The sequence below is a fragment of the Pan paniscus genome, chromosome 5 (assembly GCF_029289425.2).
Source record: "Pan paniscus chromosome 5, NHGRI_mPanPan1-v2.0_pri, whole genome shotgun sequence".
Taxonomy (NCBI): domain Eukaryota; kingdom Metazoa; phylum Chordata; class Mammalia; order Primates; family Hominidae; genus Pan; species Pan paniscus.
The window spans coordinates 45184234-45207220 of record NC_073254.2 but is presented as its reverse complement, the minus strand read 5'-3'; the positions used below and the strand labels follow the sequence as shown (position 1 = coordinate 45207220).

At 48.8% G+C, this 22987-nt stretch overlaps 1 protein-coding gene across 8 annotated transcripts; it reads right to left on the bottom strand.

Moving 5' to 3' along the window:
- Nucleotides 1-46: 46 nt before the first annotated feature.
- ATAT1 (alpha tubulin acetyltransferase 1) lies at nt 47-22930 on the bottom strand. Of its 8 annotated transcripts, none has more exons than XM_024929085.4 (13): nt 22402-22930; nt 21874-21934; nt 21667-21758; nt 21483-21543; nt 21249-21362; nt 20964-21065; nt 6554-6599; nt 6371-6439; nt 4743-4814; nt 3979-4222; nt 1019-1098; nt 884-926; nt 47-294 (listed from the first exon to the last, which is right to left on the bottom strand). In XM_024929085.4, exons 1-13 carry the CDS (start codon nt 22698-22700, stop codon nt 156-158), a joined length of 1422 nt encoding a protein of 473 aa, XP_024784853.2. In that variant the 5' UTR covers nt 22701-22930; the 3' UTR covers nt 47-155. The 8 variants fall into 8 exon arrangements, with proteins under 8 accessions (XP_024784853.2, XP_003807410.3, XP_034817588.1 ...); XM_003807362.6 differs by having other exon boundaries at nt 166-524; XM_034961697.4 differs by having other exon boundaries at nt 166-524; nt 22120-22520.
- Between the last annotated feature and the right edge of the window lie 57 nt (nt 22931-22987).

Genomic DNA, 22987 nt, shown 5'->3' with positions numbered 1-22987 from the left:
CAAATTACAGCCTCCCCCACCCCACCCCCGCCCCCCAAGCGCTGTATTCACAGCTGAGGCCTTTGAGCAAAAAGCTGAGCAAAAACAGGGCTGAAGGCTGAACCGGGTGCAACGACAGTGAGGGGTGAGGCGGCTGAAATAATGAGTCAAATTTTTCAACAGCTCTTGTGATAAAAATAAATACTTTTATTGGTCTGGTTAAAAGATACAAATGACTTGAATCTGATAAGCCTGCTGAACGAATGAATGAATGAATGTATCCATCTATTATGAGGGTTGGGCTTTGGCTCTTTCCTGTAGGGAGGGAGAAATAATACTTTGAAGATGTTTGACGGGGCTGCGGTCACCAAGGCCTGGTGCTGCGACGTTCCTGCAGGTTTCGAATGAACCTGGCGTTGAGTATGTCCCCACCCACTGTCCAGGACTGGGCTGGCGGGGCCGGGGCTGGGGCCTGTGGAGGAGCTGTGTGCATGGGCTTCTCCCCAGACCCATCCTGTGACAAGGCCTGCTCCTCACTGGCAGACCTGGTAGGTGGGGAGATGGAGAGTGGGTTATAGGAATACTAAAGAGGAAATTAAGATTACAGACTCTTCAAGGTCTCGGGCCAGGTTTTAATGTAGGACACATGATGGGTATGAAGCTGGAACCATTAGTGCTATGTCCAAATTTAAAACCTCTCAGAGAATCCGTATTCCAAAGGGAAGTACCAGAGTTGAACCTGTGGGGGAAAGGGGCTTGCAGGATGTAAGGTAGAAGGAATTGTGGGAGGAGCTGGTGTCCAGTTCATACAATAAGATGTAAGAGTAGGAAGTGACTGAGAATGATGTTAGGAAGGGAGTCAGATGGTGGTGGGAGGCTGTTAGGGGAGGGGTTTAGACCTCACCTATTCTTTGTTTCCTGTTCTCCCTGCTTGGAGTCTTGGTTGCCTGTGGAAATAGCAGGCATGTGAATGGGAAGGCAGGAGTAGATAGTGAATGTGGCCTACTTGATTTGAGGGTAGGGAGGAGTGAATACTTACCTGTATTGGGGGATGAGGAATTCACCCCCCCATGGCGGCTGTAGCAGCAGCTTTGGGCTACCAGACCTGGGGGAGTACCCCTGTAGAAGAAATGGGAGATGATGGGGAGGAGGCTACTGGATGAAAGATGGGTGGGTATGGAGGAATCAGAGGAGAGGAGTAAAAGGAATAGCACAGGAACAAAGAGAAGGGAGTAATTATCATTCTAACGGGTTTTAATCAAAGCTGTGCCCCAGAAAAGGGCGGGGGAAGTTCATTTTATACCCAAGATTTTCTGGAGTGCTTCTGATTTATTGCTCTATTCTTTCTAGTTGAGGTAATGTGTTAAATCTATGGCTAGGTGTGATCCAAATCATGTCAGAAGAACAGACTCACATGTGGTCAAAAATGTGTTGGATCGGGTACTCTGGTGTTTGGTTTGGAAAACAGGGTTACCTTAAGTATAAGATTCCTTAGACCAGGCTGGGCGCGGTGGCTCAGGCTTGTAATCCCAGCACTTTGGGAGGCCAAGACGGGCAGATCACGCGATCAGGAGATCGAGACCATCCTGGCCAACATGGTGAAACCCCGTCTCTACTAAAAATACAAAAACTAGCTGGGCACGGTGGTGCACTTCTGTAATCCCAGCTACTTGGGAGGCTAAGGCAGGAGAATCGCTTGAACCCAGGAGGCGGAGGTTGCAGTGAGCCGAGATTGTGCCACTGCACTCCAGCCTGGCGACAGAGCAAGACTCCATCTCAAAAAAAAAAAAAGATTCCTTAGACCAGAGGGAAATAGGAAGTGACAAGGCTGAATTTTGAATTTAGGAGGAAAAGGAAGGGGGCCTCTGTAAATAGGGTGACAGACTGTGTTGCACTCTCAATGGAGGTAAGGGTTTGTCTTGAGAGAGATCCAGCGGTTTAGTGGAGCAGACGTCAGGTAATCAGAGTGGGAAGACAAATACAGGAGGCAGGAGGTAATTAGTGGATCCAGAGATGTTGGTAAGCTTTGACATCTTGGCAAAGGCAGGCCCAGAGTAAAGGGTAGAAGTCACTGGGGAGAGCTGGAGGTTCCTGGAGGGAATGAGGGAGTAGATACGGAAGCCCACACACAGGGATCCAGCACCTACATGAAAGGAGACACAGAATCTGCAGGAGGACTAACAGTGAAGATGGGGATAGGCAGACACCAGACTCAGGAGCTCTGAGGCTCCTGGGTAAAAGATGTGCAGATCTCAGAAGTGAGAAATGAGAGGGACAGAGGTCCTGAGATCCCAGGAAAATAAGGGATGACGCACAAATGAGGCTGACAACTTTTTTGTGTGTGTGATTCTTTTTTTCATTGAAAATGTCAATTTAGAAAACACAGAAGAATTCACACTTTATTCAGACAACACAGAGAAGAAAAGGGAAGAGTGAGTAGGGGAGAGGGGGAGATCCGGCTCCCAAGGATTTCAGGAAACACAGTGGGGCACCTGATCTAGCACACATTCAGAGGGTAGGGAGGGGAAGGGATCTAGCTATACTCTGGGCATGGAGCAGGGAAGGTCGTCCTTGCTATGGAGGAAAGGAGAGAGGAAGGACAGAGGAAGAGTGGTCCCCCATCTCATCTCGACAATCTCACAAGACAGGAATATATCGGGATCTAGCTACCAGGGAGGGATGGATGCAAGAAGGGATTCCAGGATCTAACAGATCCTTGACACTCTGGATCTACTCTCAAGAAACAACCTCCCTCAGAGAATCTGAATCTGGGGGAAATGGTGGTGTCAGCCAGTCTCCTTTAGAGACCCCAAAGCAACACCAGTTTGGGGTTCCCTGACACCTACACAAAATGTGGAAATGAAGAGTTTGGCAATGGTGAGTAGATCCCTTTGGGAAGCTGGTAAGTCCCTGTTCTACCTAACTAGACTGCTCTGAAGCAGAGCTTGCTCACTAGCGGCCATTCGCAGGCTCAAAGGGCAAGTGTGGCAGGCAGCACAAAGCAGTATTAGAGCCACCAGTAGACACTAGAGGGAATATGGGGTTTATCCCATAGATAAAATTCCTTAAAAAGTTTCCCAGGCACAGGATGCCCTTAGACCTTCCATGGTGTTCTAAAGTTTGACAGCAAGCAAGAGTGTGCTTCTCTAGATAAATGTATGAGCCATCTAACCAAGAAGTCTGGCAACAGATCAGACTTCCTGTGGGGAAAGTATTCAGAGCCCAAGTTAGGAGAGAAGGGGTGCTTTTGTGTTAAGAAAAGCTACAAAGTGTTAGGCAGTTTGAGACCCTGACATCCCTGCTGTCTAAGAAAGTAGAAGAGGGAATCCTATGGGCTCTGTCAGGTTCCACTGGGTCCTACAGGATGCAATGGAAGAGTGGGTCTGAGGTTCTCAGGGAGGGGTTCCCTGCCCACCCCAGGTCTCCCAGGGCAGGGAGAGGGTAGCTGTTAGTATCGACTCTCCTCAGAGCGGGGAAGGGAGCTGTGGAAGGATGTTATGGATGGGAGGAAGGGAGATGGGAAATGGTGGGGGGCGGGGGAGAGAAAAACAGAGAAGTCAGAGGTGAAGAGAAAGGGAGAGAAATAAAGGAAATGCCCACTCCCTGCCTGCTGCGATGGACTCTTGGCACACAAGCCAGTGGCTTCCCACTCTCTGTCAGACACTGCCCCTTCCCCAGCAAGTATTAAGCGAAGATTTCCCCAATCTTAGAAGGCTCTGTTCCCCCAACTCGATGGATCTCGGTGTTCTTCCTACCATTCCACATAACTCTCACATTAAAGCCAGGGTCCCTAGGCTCCATATAAGGTCCTATTCTGCTCCTTCACTGCATTTTTTTCCCAGATCACTTGCACAAATATTTTTCTTGAAAGGTTTCAGGACCCCCCCCAAGCCACCCATCTTATTGATCCATCTCTCTGATGGATTCAAATTGCCCTTTGCCATTTCTAACATCCTCTTTTATAGCTGTGAGGCTCCTTAGCCCTTCAACTCCTATTACCTGGTGCGACGACGTTGAGCTGGGCTGCCCCCAGGGTCAGCAGCCAACAGAAGGCGGGCGGTAGGGTGTGGGGGGCAGAGGCGCAAGGAACGCAGCAGCTCCTGCTCTGGCACAAAGGGGCGGAGGGGACCTCGTTCTGGTGAGTTTCCCAGGCTGCTGGAGCGGGGGGGTGGGTGGGCTGGAGGTGTGGCGCGGCGAGGGGCCCTGTTTAGGGGCCAAGGAGGCTCCACAGCTACCTTCAGAACTAGGGACAGGGAGAATGAAGAGCAAGACAGAAAAAGAAGAAAAAAGGAAGAGAGTCATGACAGCAAAGGTTTTGGTAGAAAAAAAGAGAAATCTGAGTCTTTCTTTTTTTTTTTTTTCTTTTTTGAGACGGAGTCTCACTCTGTCACCCAAGCTGGAGTGCAGTGGCACGATCTTGGCTCACTGCAACTTCCGCCTCCTGGGTTCAAGCCATTCTCCTGCCTCAGCCTCCCAAGTAGCTGGGATTACAGGCACGTGCCACCGTGCCCAGCTAATTTTTGTATTTTTAGTAAAGACGGGGTTTCACCATGTTGGCCAGGCTGGTCTTGAACCCCTGGACTCAGGCGATCTGCCCGCCTTGGCCTCTCAAAGTGCTGGGATTACAGGCATGAGCCACTACGCCCAGCCCAAGAAATCTGAGTCTTTAGAGAGAACGAATCCTTTCCCTGGGTCCCCTGAGCATTCTCTTCCCTTGTGTTAAGGTACCCCAGGCCCAGACACCCCACCCTTGCCCCTCTTACATTCTCGGTCACTAGAGGAGTATGGCTTGATGTCTCCCTCTGCTCTCTTGGGTGGCAGCTTCCTTGCTGGAGCTGGCAGTGGAGGGGACATAGGCAGGGTAAGCGTTAGGAGACATACTTTGCACCCCTCCTCCCAGCCACTATACCCCAACCCCAAACCTCTGCTCCCTGACACCACAGTTCCTCCTGGGAACTTGCAGGAGCAGCACCATGGCAATGCCAGCACACCAAAAGGGAATTTGAGGGGAATGTGGAACACTGTTGAGGAAAGCCAGAAGGAGTAGGCCAAACACAGAGCTAGGGAGAAAGATCGAAGGGGAGACTCTGGGGGCCTGGGAGATGCAGGAGAAGGGCAGCCAAGGGGAGCGAGCTCTTACTGTCAGTGGGTGCTGTCACGGCCCCCTGGGATTCTGGGGCAGTGGAATGGTCCCAGCCGGGCCAAGAGGACCCTGGGTTCCTCTGGATGAGATGGACAAAGCCCTTGGTTAATCAGGAATTGCTCTGGAGAGGTCAGGGGAGGTTTGGAAGGAGGGCACAATCTCTCCTTCCTATACGAAAATGGGAAGAGACTGAAGTTTTATTAGGTTAAAATAAATAAATAAATATGGGCATCTGAAAGGGAGCTATCAGAGTAAGCAGGAGGCTGATGTAATGTCCAAAGTTCAGCCTCCCCCTCCTCACTTCTCTACTTGCTCCCGGCTTTCCCTCTCAAGAGATTCTCCATCATGTATGTGTGGCAAATGAAAGACTTCTCAGCAAATTCACTTAAGCTTTATCCACAGCACCCTCCCCTGCAGGCCTGAGTCCTCACCATCCTTGTTGGCCCTCAGTCCCTCTCACAGCCTGTGGTTCTGAACAAGCTAAATGGGAGAAGCCTTGGAAACCAAAGCGAGTTGAGGTGCCTCTCAGTGCCTGACACTGTGATGCTCATAGCTGGTTACAGACTGCTGTTTGGATGGTGGTTACATCCTTTCCTGGCCACAGAGCCAGCTCAGGAAGGGGGCTCTTCTGTGCAAGCAAGCACTGTACAGCTGTCAGAAGTTGGTAAGGTGGAGGTGGTGAGGAAGAGGAAGGAGTGGGGCTCAGACTGTCAGTAAGTGTGTTTGTGTGTGTGTGTGTGTATATATGGGATGGGGAATCTGGACAGCATTTTAGTGCCTCTGAGGTTTGGTTTCTCCATATCAATTTCATTATCTGGTTGGAAATGTTATAAACTCTGAGTGTTATCTTCTAAAAGTAACATTTAAATTTTGGGCCATTTGTGTCACTATTCTGTGACTGCAAATGGAAGGGCTGTTTGCACCAGCCTGTCCCTCACTGGCTGACAGAAGCCTGGGGTTTACAAAGGAGCCTGACTCTGGCCTATGTTGACGGACCTGAACTAGCAAGAGGGTCCATTGATATCAGCTGTCAAACAGGCTCCCAATGAGCTTGCTTAGTTAAAAGTCTTGCCAAATATAAAATGCACTGAGCTCCCATGAGGGCAAAGGCAAACAGTCATGACTGCTGGAGACTTGGGTTGCTTTAGAATTTTCCAAAATTGCCCACAGATGGCACTGTACCCCGTGGCATCTAGAGTAAGTAGCCATCACTGCACTACAGTTCCACCCCTTCAATACAGGCTTTACCAGCGGGCGTGGGATCGACTGCAGCAGCACGAGAGTGTCGAGTTGCCCTCAGAGAGGGAGCAGGGGGCCCTGTGAGGAAGGAAGCGGCGGGGCCCCTCAGTGAGGGGCCGGCAGGACCAAGAGTCCAGCTCTTTCCTTTCCCTCACCCCGACTACGTGACCAACAAAAGGTGCAAAAACTTACGATGTTGATGGGCAAAGAAGCCTTCAAAGATCACAAAGTTGTTCACCTAGAAGACGAAACAAACAAAATACAATCATGCATCACTTAACGATGGGGATATATTCTGAGAAATACGTCATTGGGTGATTTCATTGTGTGAACATCACAGAGTGTACTTACACAAACCTAGACACTATAGCCTACAACACACCCAGACTATATCATACAGCCTATTGCTCCTAGGCTACAAACCTGTACAGCACGTTACTGTACTGAATGCTGTAGGCAATTTTTTTTTTTTTTTGAGAGGCAGAGTCTCGCTCTGTTGCCTAGGCTGGAGTGCAGTGGTGCCATCACAGCTCACTGCAGCATCAGCCTGGGCTTAAATGATCCTCCCACTTCAGCCTTCCAAGTAGCTAGGACCACAGGTGCATGCCACCACATCTGGCTACTAATTTTTTTTTTTAACTTTTTGTAGAGATGGGGGTCTCACTATGATGCCCAGGCCAGTCTCAAACTCCAGGGCTCATGCAATCCTTCTGCCTCAGCCTCCAAAAGTCCTGGGATTATAGACGTGAGCCACCATGCTCAGCCAGCTGTAGGCAATTCTAACATAATGGTTCAGCTGATGTATCTAAACATACCTAAACACAGAAAAGGTACAGTAAAGGTCAGGTGCGGTGGCTCACGCCTGTAATCCCAGCACTTTGGGAGGCTGAGGCAGGCAGATCACGAGGTCAAGAGATCGAGACCATCCTGGCCAACCAACATGGTGAAACCCCATCTCTACTAAAAATACAAAAATTAGCTGGGCATAGTGGCGCATGCCTGTAGTCCCAGCTACTTGGGAGGCTGAGGCAGGAGAATCGCTTGAACCCGGGAGGCAGAGGTTGTAGTGAGCTGAGATCGTGCCACTACAGCCCGGGTGACAGAGCGAGACTCTGTCTCAAAAAAAAAAAAAAAAAAAAAAAAGGAAAAGGTACAGTAAAAATATGGCAGTATAATCTTATAGGGCCATTGTTACATACGCGGCCTGCCACTGACTGAAATGTCACGATAAGCACATGACTGTATAGCTGTCTGCTGGCCACTCAGCACATACTTAGTTACAGAACCCTGTGTTAGGAAAATCATAGGAGGAGGAACAAAAGCCAACCTTCTTGTCTTTGATAACAGACTCAATAAAAAACTCCGACCCCAAAAGGCTGATCCTAAAGTTCACAAGAAATTGCAAAGGACCTCAAATAGCCAAAAACAATCTTGAAAAAGAACAGGCCAGGAATGGTGGCTAACACCTATAATCCCAGCACTCTGGGAGGCCAAGGCAGGCAGACTGCTTGAGCTCAGGAGTTTGCGACCAGCCTGGGAAACATGGTAAAGCCCGTCTCTACCAAAAATACAAAAAATAGCTGGAAGTAGTAGTGCATGCCTGTGGTCCCAGCTGCTTGGGGGGCTGGGGTAGGAGGATTGGTGGAGGTTGCAGTGAACTGAGATTGCTCCACTGCACTGAATTCCACCCTGGGTGACAGAGTGAGATCCCATCTCAAAAAAGAAAAAGAAAAACCAAAGCCAGAGAATTTACACTTCCTGATTTCAAAACTTACTGCAAAATTATGGTAATCAAAACTGTGGTAGTGGCCTAAGGATCAACATATTGATCAAAGGAATGGATTGAGAATCCAGAAATAAACCCATATATCTCTGGTCAATTGACTTTTGACAAGGGTGCCAAGACAATTCAATGGGAAAAGAACAGCCTCTTCAACAAATGGTGCTTGGACAACTGAATATCCACATGCAAGATTATTAATTTGGATCTCTACACCTCATACCATAGGCAAAAATTAACTCGAGATCAAAGACCTAAATGTAAAAGCTAAAACTGTCCAGGTGCAGTGGCTCATGTCTGTAATCCCAGCACTTTGGGAGGCTGAGGTGAGTGGATCACGAGGTCAGAAGTCTTAGACCAGTCTGGCCGACATGGTGAAACTCCATCTCTACTAAAAATCCAAAAATTAGCTGCGCATAGTGGTGCATGCCTGTAATTCCAGCTACTTGGGAGGCTCAGGCATGAGAATCGCTTGAGCCTGGGAGGCAGAAGTTGCAGTGAGCCTGAGATCATGCCACTGCACTCCAGCCTGGGCCACAGAGTGAGACTCCATTTCAAAAAAATAAATTAATTAATTAAATAAAAGCTAAAATTATGAATTATTAGAATGAAAAGGGGAAGTCTTCTTGACCTTGGGTTAGGCAAGTTTCTTTTTCTTTTTTTTTGTTTTAGATGGAGTCTTGCTCTGTCGCCAGGCTGGAGTGCAGTGGCACAATCTTGGCTCACTGCAACCTCCACCTCCTGGGTTCAAGCGATTCTCCTGCCTCAGCCTCCCGAGTAGCTGGGACTACAGGCGTGCGCCACCAAGCCCAGCTATTTTTTTGTATTTTTAGTAGAGACGCGGTTTTAGCATGTTGGCCAGGATGGTCTTGATCTCTTGACCTCATGATCAGCCCACCTCAGCCTCCTAAACTGCTGGGATTACAGGCATGAACCACTGCGCCCAGTTGGCAAGTTTCTTAAATGTGACACCAATGCACAAGAAACAAAAGAAAAAGATAAACTGTACTCCACAAAAATAAAAATCTTTCAGGAGTTCGAGACCAGACTGGCCAACATGGTGAAACCCCGTCTCTACTACAAATACAAAAATTAGCCGGGCATGGTGGTGCACACCTGTAGTCCGAGCTACTCAGGAGGCTGAGGCAGAAGAATCAGTTGAACCCAGGAGGTGGAGGTTGCGGTGAGCTGAGATCGCGCCACTGTACTCCAGCCTGGGCGACAAAGTGAGACTCTGTCTCAAAAAAGAAAAATAAATAAATAATAAATAAAAATCTTATGCTTTATTTTTCACTGAGAAAGTGAAAAGACAGGCTGGGCATGGTGGCTCACGCCTGTAATCCCAGCCCTTTGGGAGGCCGAGACGGGCAGATCATGAGGTCAGGAGATCGAGACCATCCTGGCTAACACGGTGAAACCCCATCTCTACTAAAAATACAAAAAAATTAGCCGGACGTGGTGGCGGGCGCCTGTAGTCCCAGCTACTCGGGAGGCTGAGGCAGCAGAATGGCGTGAACCCGGGAGGCAGAGCTTGCAGTGAGCTGAGATCACGCCACTGCACTCCAGCCTGGGCGATAGAGCAAGACTCCGTCTCAAAAAAAAAAAAAAAAAAGAAAGAAAGTGAAAAGACAATCTACAGAATGGGAGAAAATGTTTGCAAGTCATACATCTGATAAGTGTCTTCTATCTAGAATATATGAAAAACTCTCAGAACAAAAAAGAACACAATTTAAGAACAGACAAAGGACTTGCATAAACTTTTCTCTAAAGAAGATACACAAATGGCCAATAAGCACATAAAAAGGTGCTAAAGTCCAGGTTCAGTGGCTCACACCCGTAATCCCAGCACTTTGGGAGGCTGTGGCAGGCATCACTTGAGGTCAGGAGTTCAAGACCGGTCTGGCCAAGATGGTGAAACCCTGTGTCTATTATAAATACAAAAAATTAGCCAGGCATGGCAGCGTGCACCTGTAATCCTAGCTACTTGGGAGGCTGAGGCAGGAGAGTCGCTTGAACCCAGGAGGCGGAGGTTGCAGTGAGCCGAGATCGTGCCACTGCACTCCAGCCTGGGCAAGAGAATGAGACTCCATCTCAAAGAATAAATAAATAAATAAATAATTCAGCAGGGTTCCAAGGGGTGGGGAAAGTCAGGGGAAGACATGCTGGAGGCCAGGATGCTACTTTGATAACTAGTAACTATTAATTTTAGAGTTACTTCATTATATTTTCACATTTAATTTGGCCTTCACAACAATCCTGGAAGTCACTATTTGAAAGAAGGTTGGGGGAAATACAGCCTTGGAGACATGGCTTCGCTTGGCCAATGCCAAGTAGCTACAAGTGGCAGGGCTGGGCCTCAACTTTCAGACTTCTGATTCCAGCCGCAGTGTTTCAGCCAGGAAAATAGTGTAGCCATTAAGAGTTTACTCAAGAGGAGAGCTTGCAGTGAGCCGAGATGGCAACACTGCACTCCAGCCTGGGCGACAGAGCGAGACTCCGTCTCAAAAAAAAAAACAAACTCGGGGGCCAGTCGTGGTGGATCACGCCTGTAATCCCAACACTTTGGGAGGCCAAGGCGGGTGGATCACTTGAGGTCAGGAGTTCGAGACCTTGTCTCTACTAAAAATACAAAAATTAGCTGGGTGTGGTGACGTGCGCCTGTAATCCTAGCTACTCAGGAGGCTGAGGCAGGAGAATCCATTGACCCCAGGAGGGAGAGGCTGTAGTGAGCTGAGATTGCACCACTGTACTTCAGCCTGGGTGACAGAGTGAGACTCCATCTCAAAAAAAAAAGTTTAATGGGGGCTGGGCATGGTGGCTCATGTGGATAGCTTGAGCCCAGGAGTTCAAGACCAGCCTGAGCAATATAGCAAGACCTCATCTCTACAAAAATATTTTAAAAAATTAGCCAGGCATGGGCCGGGCCCAGTGGCTCAAGCCTGTAATCCCAGCACTTTGGGAGGCCGAGGCGGGCCGATCACGAGGTCAGGAGATCGAGACCACCCTGGCTAACACGGTGAAACCCCGTCTCTATTAAAAATACAAAAAATCAGCCGGCCATAGTGGTGGGCGCCTGTAGTCCCAGCTACTTGGGAGGCTGAGGCAGAATGGCGTGAACCCGGGAGGCAGAGCTTGCAGTAAGCCGAGTTCGTGCCACTGCACTCCAGCCTGGGTGACAGAGTAAGACTCCATCTCAAAAAAAAAAAAAAAATTAGCCAGGCATGGTGGCTCACACCTGTAGTCCCAGCTACTTGGGAGGTTGAGGTGGGAAGATCTTTTTTGAGATGGAGTCTCGCTCTGTTGCCAGGCTGGACTTCAGTGGCAAGATCTCAGCTCACTGCAACCTCCACCTCCTGAGTTCAAGCGATTCTCCTGCCTCAGCCTCCGGAGTAGCTGGGACTACAGGCATGCGCCACCATGCCCAGCTAATTTTTGTATTTTCAGTAGAGACAGGGTTTCACCATGTTGGCCAGGATGGTCTTGATCTCTTGACCTCGTGATCCGCCCGCCTTGGCCTTCCAAAGTGCTGGGGTTACAGGCGTGAGCCAATGCGTCCGGCCTTTTTTTTTTTTTTAACATGGAATCTCACTCTGTTGCCCAGGCTGGAGTGCAATGGTGTGATCTCGGCTCCCTGCAACTTCCACCTCCCAGGTTCAAGCTCTTCTCCTGTCTCAGCCTCCTGAGTAGCTGGGATTACAGGCACATGCCACCATGCCCGGCTTATTTTTGTATTTTTAATAGAGATGGGGTTTCGCCATGTTGGCCAGGCTGGTAGGGAAGATCTCTTGAGCCTAGGAGGTAGAGACTGCAGTGAGCCGTGATCGTGCCACTGCACTCCAGCCTAGGCAACAGAGCAAGACCTTGCCTCAAAAAGAAAAAAAAAAAAAAGTTCACTGGGTGCAAATGGCTATGGGTTCAAATGTGGACTCTACTATTTACTGGCTGTGTGAATTTGGTTAAGTCATTAATTTGTATAAACCCAAAATAGGTTTAATAATAGTACCTACCTCAAAAAGATGTGCAAGAATCCACTGAGATGATGCATATAGATACCACATAGAGCCCATGAAATGTGAATTATTATTTACACTCTATACTGCTCTGGCCTTACATGTTAACTGGGTAATGTGTTTCATATCGAATACTGTGCTCCAGGACCGGGTATGGTGGCTCACGGCTGTAATCGCAGCACTTTGGGAGACCGAGGTGGGCGGATCACTTGAGGTCAGAAGTTTGAGACGTCTGGCCAACATGGTGAAACCTCATCAACACAAAAATTAGCCAGGTGTGGTGGTGGGCGCCTCTAATCCCAGCTACTCAGGAGGCTAAGGCAAGAGAATTGCTTGAACTCAGGAGGCAGAGGTTCCAGTGAGCTGAGATTGTGCCACTGCACTCCAGCCTGGGCGACAGACTGAGACTCCATCTCAAAATACAAACAAACAAACAAAAAAAACTGTGCTCCTTCCACTGCTCTCTGTTGCCTCTTAATGGAAAAATATACTGTAGGAAGACCCTGCCTATCCCTTGCGTTGACCTTGCTGTAATGTCTACCAGCCCATCCTCATCCCCCCCTCCGCAACAAGCACATGCCCAGCACTCCAACCACACCACACTGCTTGTAGTGTCCTGAAAGGTGGTTTATTTTTATTTATTTATTTATTTATTTTGAGACAGTGTCTCGCTCTGTCGCCCAGGCTGGAGTGCAGTGGCATGATCTGGGCTCACTGCAAGCTCCGCCTCCTGGGTTCACGCCATTCTCCTGCCTCAGCCTCCTGATTAGCTGGGACTACAGGCGCCTGCCACCACGCCCAGCTAATTTTTTTTGTATTTTTAGTAGAGACGGGGTTTTACCGTGTTAGCCAGGATGGTCTCGATCTCCTGACCTTGTGATCCGCCTACCTTGGCCTCCCAAAGTGCTGGGATTACAGGTGTGAGCCACCACGCCTGGCCTGAAAGGTGGTTTAATACCTTTCTGCCTTTGCTCATGCCTGTTCCTCTACAAGAAATGCACTTTAGCCTTTTGTCCACCTGACAAACACTTGCCTTTCAAGATTAGACATGTCATCTTTCTTTACCCAACCCCCAGCCCAAGATAGCACTCAAATCCATGTCCTTATGCCTCCTCTGTAATCACATCTATCAAATCATGTTACAATGGATTAACTGTCCATGTTCCTATCCAAGGCTAACTTGTCAACCAAATCTCAACGCCCCCGCCGCCCACTCAATGACATCACTTCAACAGTTCTCCCCACTTTCTCTGACATAATAATATTTTCTCTCTACTGAATCATTCTAATGCTATTTGTTCTCCCATCTGCAAAGGATCAACTCTTTTGATCCACTTCACTCTCCATCTCTTGCTCTATTTCTATTCCCCTTAAAGCAGGATTTAAAAGAGTAGCTTATTCTTGCTGTGTTCCTAGCTTCTCAGTCTACAAGACCCACTGCATCCAGGCTTCCAAACACCGCTGCACCAAAACTGCTTATTAAGATCACCAATGGCCTAACGCAGATAAATCCAATGGTAACTTCTCAGACCTCTTTGCTCCTTGATCAGCAGCATTTGACCAAGTAAACCATTCCTTCCTCCTGGAAACACTTTCTTCAGTGGCCTTTGAGGTCACCTTACTTTTCAGTTTTCTTTTCTTTTTTTTTTTTTTTTTTTTTTGAGATGGAGTTTCGCTTTGTTGCCCAGGCTGGAGTGCAATGGCATGATCTCGGCTTACTGCAACCTCCACCTCCCAGATGCAAGTGATTGTCCTGCCTCAGCCTCCCAAGTAGCTGGGATTACAGGCATGAGCCACCTCGCCTGGCTAATTTTGTATTTTTTGTAGAGATGGGGTTTCACCATGTTGGTCTTGAACTCCTGACCTCAGGTGATCCACCCGACTCAGCCTCCCAAAGTGCTGGGATTATAGGTGTGAGCCACCACACCCGGCCTCAGTTTTCATCTACTTCACTAGTCACTCTGTGGTTGCATTTGCTGGTCTTCTCTTCCTTAACTTCTTTTTGTTGCTGTTAGAACAACTCAGCAAAATAAAATTTGGGTTTATTGTTGCACAATATTGTTTCACACATACATCAAATAGGCCTAAATAAATAAGCAGCCATTTCATAGACAAAAAAGGCAAATAAATGAAACATTTTATCTTTGGCCTTTTTAACCATCTCACACAAACCAACTACTTATGGTACAGCTAACTACATACACTAAAGAAGCTACTGGAATGCTCAGAACGAGACTTTTTGTTGTTGTTGTTGTTTTTGAGATGTAGTCTCGCTCTGTCGCCCAGGCTGGAGTGCAGTGGCACAATCTTGGCTCACTGCAAGCTCCGCCTCCCGGGTTCACGCCATTCTCCTGCCTCAGCCTCCCAAGTAGCTGGGACTACAGGCTCCCGCCACCACGCCTGGCTAATTTTTTGTATTTTTAGTAGACACGGGGTTTCACCATGTTAGCCAGGATGGTCTCGATCTCCTGACCTTGTGATCCACCCACCTCAGCCTCCCAAAGTGCTGGGATTACAGGCGTGAGCCACCGCGCCCAGGTTTTTTTTTTTTTTTTTAAACAAGGTTTTTTTTTTTTTTTTTTCCTCCTTTGAGATTATAATGAACATGGTCACACCACAAGTAAAGTCAGAAGTAAGACAGAGAACCCTCCAAAGGCTGGCTTGGTCATCTGAGATCATTAAAAATGACTGAACCTGGCTGGGCGCTGGTGGCTCACACCTGTAATTAGAGCACTTTGGGAGGCCGAGGTAGGTGGATCACAAGGTCAGGAGATAGAAACCATCCTGGCCAACCTGGTGAAAGCCTGTCTCTGCTAAAAATACAAAAATTAGCTGGGTGTGGTGGCGGGCACCTGTAATCCCAGCTACTCAGGAGGCTGAGGCAGGAGAATCACTTGAACCCAGGAGGTGGAGCTTGTGGTAAGCCAAGATCGCACCACTGCACTCGAGCCTGGCGACAGAGCTAGACTCCCTCTCAAAGAAAAAAAAAATGACCCTAACAATATGTACAAAAATATAAAATGTAAATAAAAAATACAAACAAACTTCCTTTTTAAAGTACTTTTAAAAGAGCAAGACCTTGGAAGTTTTGGTTCTTTTTTCCTCCTCTGTTGCAAATTCTCTGGTTTGGGTTGGGTGGTGGTGAGTGCCTGTCATCTGCAGTGGCACTGTCTGTGGAGGGCAAGCAGGCCTCTCGAGGGCGACCATGTTTAGATTCTGAGATGGGAAGTGGAGGGTGAATAGGTCACGGTGGCCTTAATTTAAAGTTTAACTTTTCTTTTTTTGTCGTCTAATCATCCTCACTGGCCTTCTGCTGCTTGGTATCAACATCGTCATCTTCATCATCATCAGCTGCCCATTTGTCCATACCGCCTCAGCTGCTTCGTTTTCATCTCCGTTCTTTTCTTCACCATCACCTTCCTCTTCCTTCTCCTCTTTCTCCCCACCCTGTTCCTCTTCTTCATCTACCTCGTTGTCAGCCTCCTGCTCCCCATTTTCCTCATTAGCATTCCCGTTAGCATGGGCGTCTCTTCCACTTTCTGCCTCCTCCACAACTTCTCCTTGAAGTCCTTGGTGGTGATCACGGAGCTTGTGTCCACAACTGCCTCTGACATGGTGGGGCACAGCGGTAATCCGATGCAAGGGATTAAGAAGAAAGTGAGAGTTTGAGGACTATGTCGATTAAGCTGCCAGACTCTGAGGCAGCAGAGGAAGTGCATGGCGGAGGTGGCTGTGGTGAGCAGGACACCGAACCAGGAACAATGCAAAGATGGCTTTTCAGAGCAGCCAGTTGGGGGTCCTCACTTCTTAAAGAGGGCCCAAAGGGGCAGCTTCTCTATCTATAATCTTTCTATGGTGATCGCATCCTGTCTGTTGGCTTTAAATACCAGATGTATGCTGAAAACTCCCCTCCCCAAACCTCCTCCCTGATCTCCAGGGAAGTATCCAACTGTCTACTCAAACCTGGACATATCACAGACATCTCCAATTAACATATTAAAAATGTACTCCTAGTATTTCCCCCAAAGCTGGTCTACCTACCATCTCAGTTAAAGCAACTTAATTCTTCCAGCTGCTCAGGCTTTGGGATTGTCCTAAAGTCCTCTTTCTCCACATACAATCTGTCAGGAAATCTTACTTGCTTTACCTTCAGAATATTTAAAATTTGACCACTCTTTACCATCACTACTGCTACCACCTTCGTCTGAGCCACCACCATTTTTCGCCAGGATTGTTGCTGCCTAATTAGTCTACTTGCTTCTACTCTGGCTCCCTTATTGCCGTTTCCATTTTTTTTTTTTTTTTTTTTTGATATGGGGTCTTGCTCTGTCGCCAGGCTAGAGTGCAGTGCAGTGGCACAATCTCAGCTCACTGCAACCTCTACCTCCCTTATTCAAGCAATTCCCCTGCCTCAGTCTCCCGAGTAGCTGGGATTACAGGCGAGCACCACCACACCTGGCTTATTTTTTTTTTCTATTTTTAGTAGAGATGGGGTTTCACCATGTTGGCCAGACTGGTCTTGAAGTCCTGACCTCAGGCAATCCACCTGCCTCGGCCTCCCAAAGTGCTAGGATTACAGGTGTGAGCCACTGCGCCCGGCTATTGCCTGTTCTTAACAGCCAAAGTGATCTTGTTAAAAAGGAAAAAATCAAGATCACAGCCAAAGTGATCTTTTTCTTTTTTCTTTGATGGAGTCTCGTTCTGTTATCTAGGCTGGAGTGCAGTAGTGCGATCTCAGCTCACTGCAACCTCTGCCTCCCAGGTTCAAGCGATTCTTCTATCTCAGCCTCCCAAGTAGCTGGGGCTACAGGTGCCCGCCACCACACCCGGCTAATTTTTGTATTTTTAGTAGAGATGGGGTTTCACCATATGGCCAGGCTGGTCTCGAACTCCTGACCTTGTGATCTGCCTGCCTGGGGCTCCCAAAATGCTGGGATTACAGGAATGAGATACCACACCTGGCTCTTTTTTTTTTTTTTTTTTTTTTTTTTTAAGAAGGAGTCTTGCTCTGTCGCCCAGGCAGGAGTGCAGTGGTACAATTTCAGCGGCTCACTGCAACCTCTGCCTCCCGGTTCTAGTGATTCTCCTGCCTCAGACTCCCAAATAGCTGGGATTACAGGCACCTGCCATCACACCCAGCTAATTTTGGTATTTTCAGTAGAGACCTCAGGTGATCCACCTACCTCGGCCTCCCAAAGTGCTGGGATTACAGGTGTGAGTCGCCACCCCTGGCCTGATCTTATTTTTTATTTAAAATAAAAGCCAGTCTTTGCAGTAGCCTATAAGGCCCCTCCTTCCGCATTACCTCTCTGGTCTCATCTCCTACCATACTCCTCCGCTGACTCATGCTGCTCTGGACACAGCCAATTTGCTCTTTCAGGCACACTCCCACCTCACGGCCATACACTGGTGGTACCTTCTGTCTGGGATGCTCTCTCTCCAGATATTTCTTGGCTCTTACTCTTTTTGTTTGTTTGTTTGTTTTGAGACAGTCTCACTTTGTTACCCAGGCTGCAGTGCAGTGGTACCATCTCGGCTCACTGTAGCTTCGACCTCCTGGGCTTAAGCAATCCTCCTGCCTCAGACCCCCAAGTAGCTGGGACCACAGGTGCGTGCCACTACACCTGGCTAATTTTTGTGTTTTTTGTAGAGATGGGGTTTCACCATGTTGCCTAGGCTAGTCTCGAACTCCTGGGCTCAAGTGATCCACCCACCTCGGCCTCCCTAAGTACTAGGATTGCAGATGTAAGTCACCACGCCCAGCCTTGGTTTTTATTCTTTTTTTTTGAGATGGAGTCTCGCTCTGTCACCCAGGCTGGAGTGCAGTGGCGCGATCTCGGCTCACTGCAAGCTCTGCCTCCCGGGTTCACGCCATTCTCCTGCCTCAGCCTCCCGAGTAGCTGGGACTACAGGCACCCGGCTAATTTTTTTGTATTTTTTTTGGTGGAGACAGGGTTTCACCATGTTAGCCAGGATGGTCTAGATCTCCTGACCTCGTGATCCGCGCGCCTCGGCCTCCCAAAGTGCTGGGATTACAGGCATGAGCCACCGCGCCCGGCCAGTTTTTACTCTTACTTCCTTTCAGTTATTGCTCAAATGACACTTTCTCAGTGATGATCCCCTTTCAAACTGCAGTCCCACATACTCCCATCCCCACCTTACTTGAGTACTCCCAAACCCTTACTTGCTCTCATTTTTCCAGAGCACTTATTAACCATATCGTTTATTATGTTTGTTTGTCTCTCCAGCTAGAATATAAGCTCCACCACTAAGACAGGGACTTTTGTCTGTTCCCTTCTTTTTCTGTTTTTTTTTTTTGTTCCGAGACAAGAGTCTCGCTTTGTCCCCCAGGGTGGAGTGCTGCAGCAGGATCTCGGCTCACTGTAACCTCTGCCTCCGGGGTTCAAGCAATTCTCCTGCCTCAGCCTCCCGAGTAGCTGGGATTACAGGCGCACGCCATCATGCCCAGTTAATTTTTATATTTTTAGTAGAGACGGGGTTTCACTATGTTCCACATGCTGATCTTGAACTCCTGATATCAGGTGATCCTCCTGCCTTGGCCTCCCAAAGTGTGGGGATTACAGGCATGAGCCACCATGCCTGGCCCTTTTTCTTTTTCTTTTTTGAGATGGAGTCCTCACTCTGTCGCTCAGGCTGGAGTGCAGTGGTGCAATCTTGGTTCACTGCAACCTCTGCCTCCCGGGTTCAAGTGATTCTCCTGCCTCAGCCTCCTGGGTAGCTGGGATTACAGGTACCCGCCACCATGCCCCGCTAATTTTTGTATTTTTAATAGAGACGGGGTTTTACCATGTTGACCAGGCTGGTCTCGAACTCCTGACCTCAAGTGATTCGCCCACGTCAGCCTCCCAAAGTGCTGGGATTACGGGCATGGGCCACCGCACTGCACCTGGCCTTTTTTTCTGTTTTTGTTTTCATTTTTGGAGACAGGGTCTCTCTCTGTTGCCCAGGCTATAATGCAGTGGCGCAATCTTGGCTCACTGCAACCTCTGCCTCCCAGGCTCAAGCGATTCTCCCATTTCAGCCTCCCAAGTAGCTGGGACTACAGGCTCGTGCCACCACACCTGGCTAATTTTTTTTGTATTTTTTGTAGAGACAGAGTTTTGCTATGTTGCCCAGGCTGTTGTCTGTTTCACTGAGTAAACCATTCCTAGTGCCCAGAACACTGCCAGGCACTCAATGTTTATTGGATGAATGGGTAGCATTAGTAACATTTTGCTGCACTTAGTTATAAACAAGACTTCCTTCCCTATATTAGGCCAAAGCTCCATGAGGACAGGGAATGCATATTATTCTGGACCCTTAATAAATACTGACTGACCAGATGAGTAATGAACTATGTGAAAACAAGGAGGTGAAAATGAGCTGGCTATGTTTGGGTTGAAAATCAGTCATAAGGGGTCGGGCACGGTGGCTCATGCCTGTAATCCCAGCACTTTGGGAGGCCGAGGCGGGCAGATCACAAGGTCAGGAGATCTAGACCATCCTGGCTAACATGGTGAAACCCCATCTCTACTAAAAATACAAAAAATTAGCTGGGTATGGTGGTGGGCACCTGTAGTCCCAGCTACTCGGGAGGCTGAGGCAGGAGAATGCCGTGAACCTGGGAGGCGGAGCTTGCAGTGAGCTGAGATCGTGCCACTGCACTCCAGCCTGGGTGACAGAGCGACTCTGTCTCAAAAACACATTAGGCGTAAGGGTTGTGTGCGGTGGCTCACGCCTGTAATCCCAGCACTTTTGGGAGGCTGAGGTGGGCACATCACTTGAGGCCATGAGTTCAGGACCAGTCTGTCCAACATGGTGAAACTCCATCTCTACTAAAAATACAAAAATTAGCTGGGCATGGTGGTGCATGCCTGTAATCCCTACTACTCAGGAGGCTGAGGCACAAGAATCACTTGAACCCCGGAGGCGGAGGTTGCAGTGAGCTGTGATCGTGCCACTGCAATCCAGCCTGGACGATGGAGCAAGGCTACATCTCACAAAAAAAAAAAAAGAAAAATTAGGTGTAGGAAACAACTTGTGGTAAAGAATCAAAATAAGTCTGGGTACAGTGGCTCACGCCTATAATCCCAGCACTTTGGGAGGCTGAGGCAGGTGGATCTCTTGAGCCAGGAGTTCAAGACCACCCAGTGCAACATAGTGAGACCTCATCTCTACAAAAAATAAAAAATTAGCCAGGCATGGTGGTGCATGCCTGTAGTCTCAGCTACTCAGGAGGCTGAGGGAGGAGTATCGCTTGAGCCCAGAAGGTTGGGCTGCAGTGAGCCAAGATCCTGCCATAGCACTCCAGCTTGGGCAACAGCAGGAGACTCTGCTTTGAAAAAAAAAAAAAAAAAGTCAGATGCGGTGGCTCACACCTGTAATCCCAGCATTTTGGGAGGCCAAGGCGGGCAGATCACAAGGTCAGGAGTTTGAGACCAGCCTGGCCAGTATGGTGAAACTCCGTCTCCACTAAAGATATAAAAATTAGCTGGGTGTGGTGGTGGGCGCCTGTAGTCCCAGCTACTCAGGAGGCTGAGGCAGGAGAATCGCTTGAAACCAGGAAGTGGAGGTTGCAGTGAGCTGAGATTGCGCCACTGTACTCCAGCCTGGGCAGCATGGCAAGACTCCGTCTCAAAAAAAAAAAATCAAAATAGATGAGAAAGAAGTCACTACAGGATGAGAGATGGTACCACAAGACAAAGAAAGAGCCTGGTTGTAGAAAATGAAACCTATGTGATAGGAAATAAGTCACTACTTCTTTGCCATAAATAACAAATAAATTCAATGGGAATTCTCTGAAACCTCTAACCTGTGGGACTGTGGTCTCCAGATTGTAGTGCTTATTCAGGAATTTCAGCAGCTTCTGTGAGGGTCGGTCAATCGCCAGTTGGTGCGGTTCCACTCGCTCCTTCTGCAGGGAAAAGGAGACTCAGGGTAGGAGGAAGTATGGGGAAAGCATGCCAACAGGAAGCCAGAAGCCTGGGAAGGGAATAGAATGACATGGGAACATGAGGGGTGGGAGGCAGGGCTTCTGGAAGGGCTCAGGGCAAAGGAGCCCCTAGTTTGGATGAACCAGTGAAGAGGTCAGTGATACCTGCAACATATACTGGAAGAGTTCTCGCCCATGGCCATGGCGTTGCACAGACTCATGGATGTAAAAGTCCAGGATGCAAAGTGGTTCTACCTCATTATGAGCCTCACGATCATCCTAAGAGAGAAACAATAAAAATGTTTTAGGAACCCCGGCATCTCTGCTGCCCCCTAACCTCCAGCACTTTTGTTCTCAGAAACCAAGGTATACGAACTCCTACCATCCAATAACACTCACCAGTACAAAGAGCTTCTTGTATCCAACTTTGATGAAACCAATAATGGCTCCTTTTCCAGCCCTGTAGGACGGGGATAATAATGAACAGGCTAGTGGTATCTATCTGCAAGAGATAGTCAAAGATGGGGGAAGGGCTAAGGAAGGAAGGAATTAAGTATGGGATGGAAGAGCATGTGGCACTCACGGTCGGGCTGAACTGTCTTTGAGAATATAAACAACATGGCGGTTACTCTGCATCCTTGATGCACTAGTGATGGGAGCGGAAAGATTCTGGGCCTGCAGGGAAGATTAAGTCAGACTTTCTGCAAGTCTCTCCGAAGGACCCAGGCCTCCCTTATATACCATCCCCACAGAGGTCCTCCCTTTACTCCATCTAAAAACTCTCCAGTACCTTGGCAGAAGCCTTGCCCAGTTCATCTATAATGGTCATAATTTGCTGCTGTAGATCAACACTAGAGAAAGAGAAGAAATAAAGAGTCAGATACTCACTGAATTAGCGGGTCCTAGGCAGTCAGTCCTGGGAACCTGGGCCACAACTCCAACCCAGGTTTAACACTGAAGGCTCCCTGCCTTTGCCTGGGAGTCTTCCAATCTGATTTCCCACCCCACCCTTCTGAAACCCAAACTTCTGTCACACCTTTCAAGGTGGCACACTCCCTCCTCCCTTAAGGTTATTGTGAGGAAGCAGAAAGGCCAGGTCAACCACATCCTTTGATTGGGACATTTTGGGCCCGGGGTGAAAGGTCACAGATCCAAGCGCTGATCAATCCCACTAGGCCCAGGGTCAGAGGTCACCAAAAAGGCAGGCCTGGACATCAAAAAGGGCGATCACTAGTCAGTGAGAAGGGGGCGTGGTGCCTGGACCAGGTTTGGAGAGGAACCGGGAGAAAAGGGCCAGAGGGTGGGTTTGAGCTGTCACCGGGCCGGGGTTGTGGTTCCGGGTCGGCGGGCTGGGGGCCTCAGGTGCTGGTCCAGCACCGTGATCCGCTCCGGGAACAGCGCGTCCACATCGAACGGGAACTCCATGGCCCATTGTGCGCGGTCGGACCCGCCCCACACGACGTCACTTCCGCCCCTCCTCTCGCCGCACCGCCTCTCGGAGTCTTTATTTCCAGGAGCCCCGCCTGTAGACCTTGCCCCTAGCGTCCTGGCAACTGACAGGGCCCCCGTTTTTCTTGCCAAACCAGCTGTGCCCCTAGCAGTGCCACTCCTTTCCATCCCTGCATCCCACGGCAGTGAGTGCCATGGCAACGTAGTCTTCCTTGGCCCAGTGTCTCACTGTCCAACCTTTTAACCCCTCAGTGAACAGTGGGCCATGCTGTGGAGTGGGGGCCCACAAGGCATCTTGACAGAGTGGCACAGCTGCCCATTCCCAGCTTCTAGTCCCAGGCGTCACTGGCAAGGCTGGCTTAAGCCTGACCACTTATCTCCCCACAGCATCACCCAATTGCTTATATGAAAAGAACATCACTCAGCCTCAGCCCAACCCTCCCCCCACCCAATGG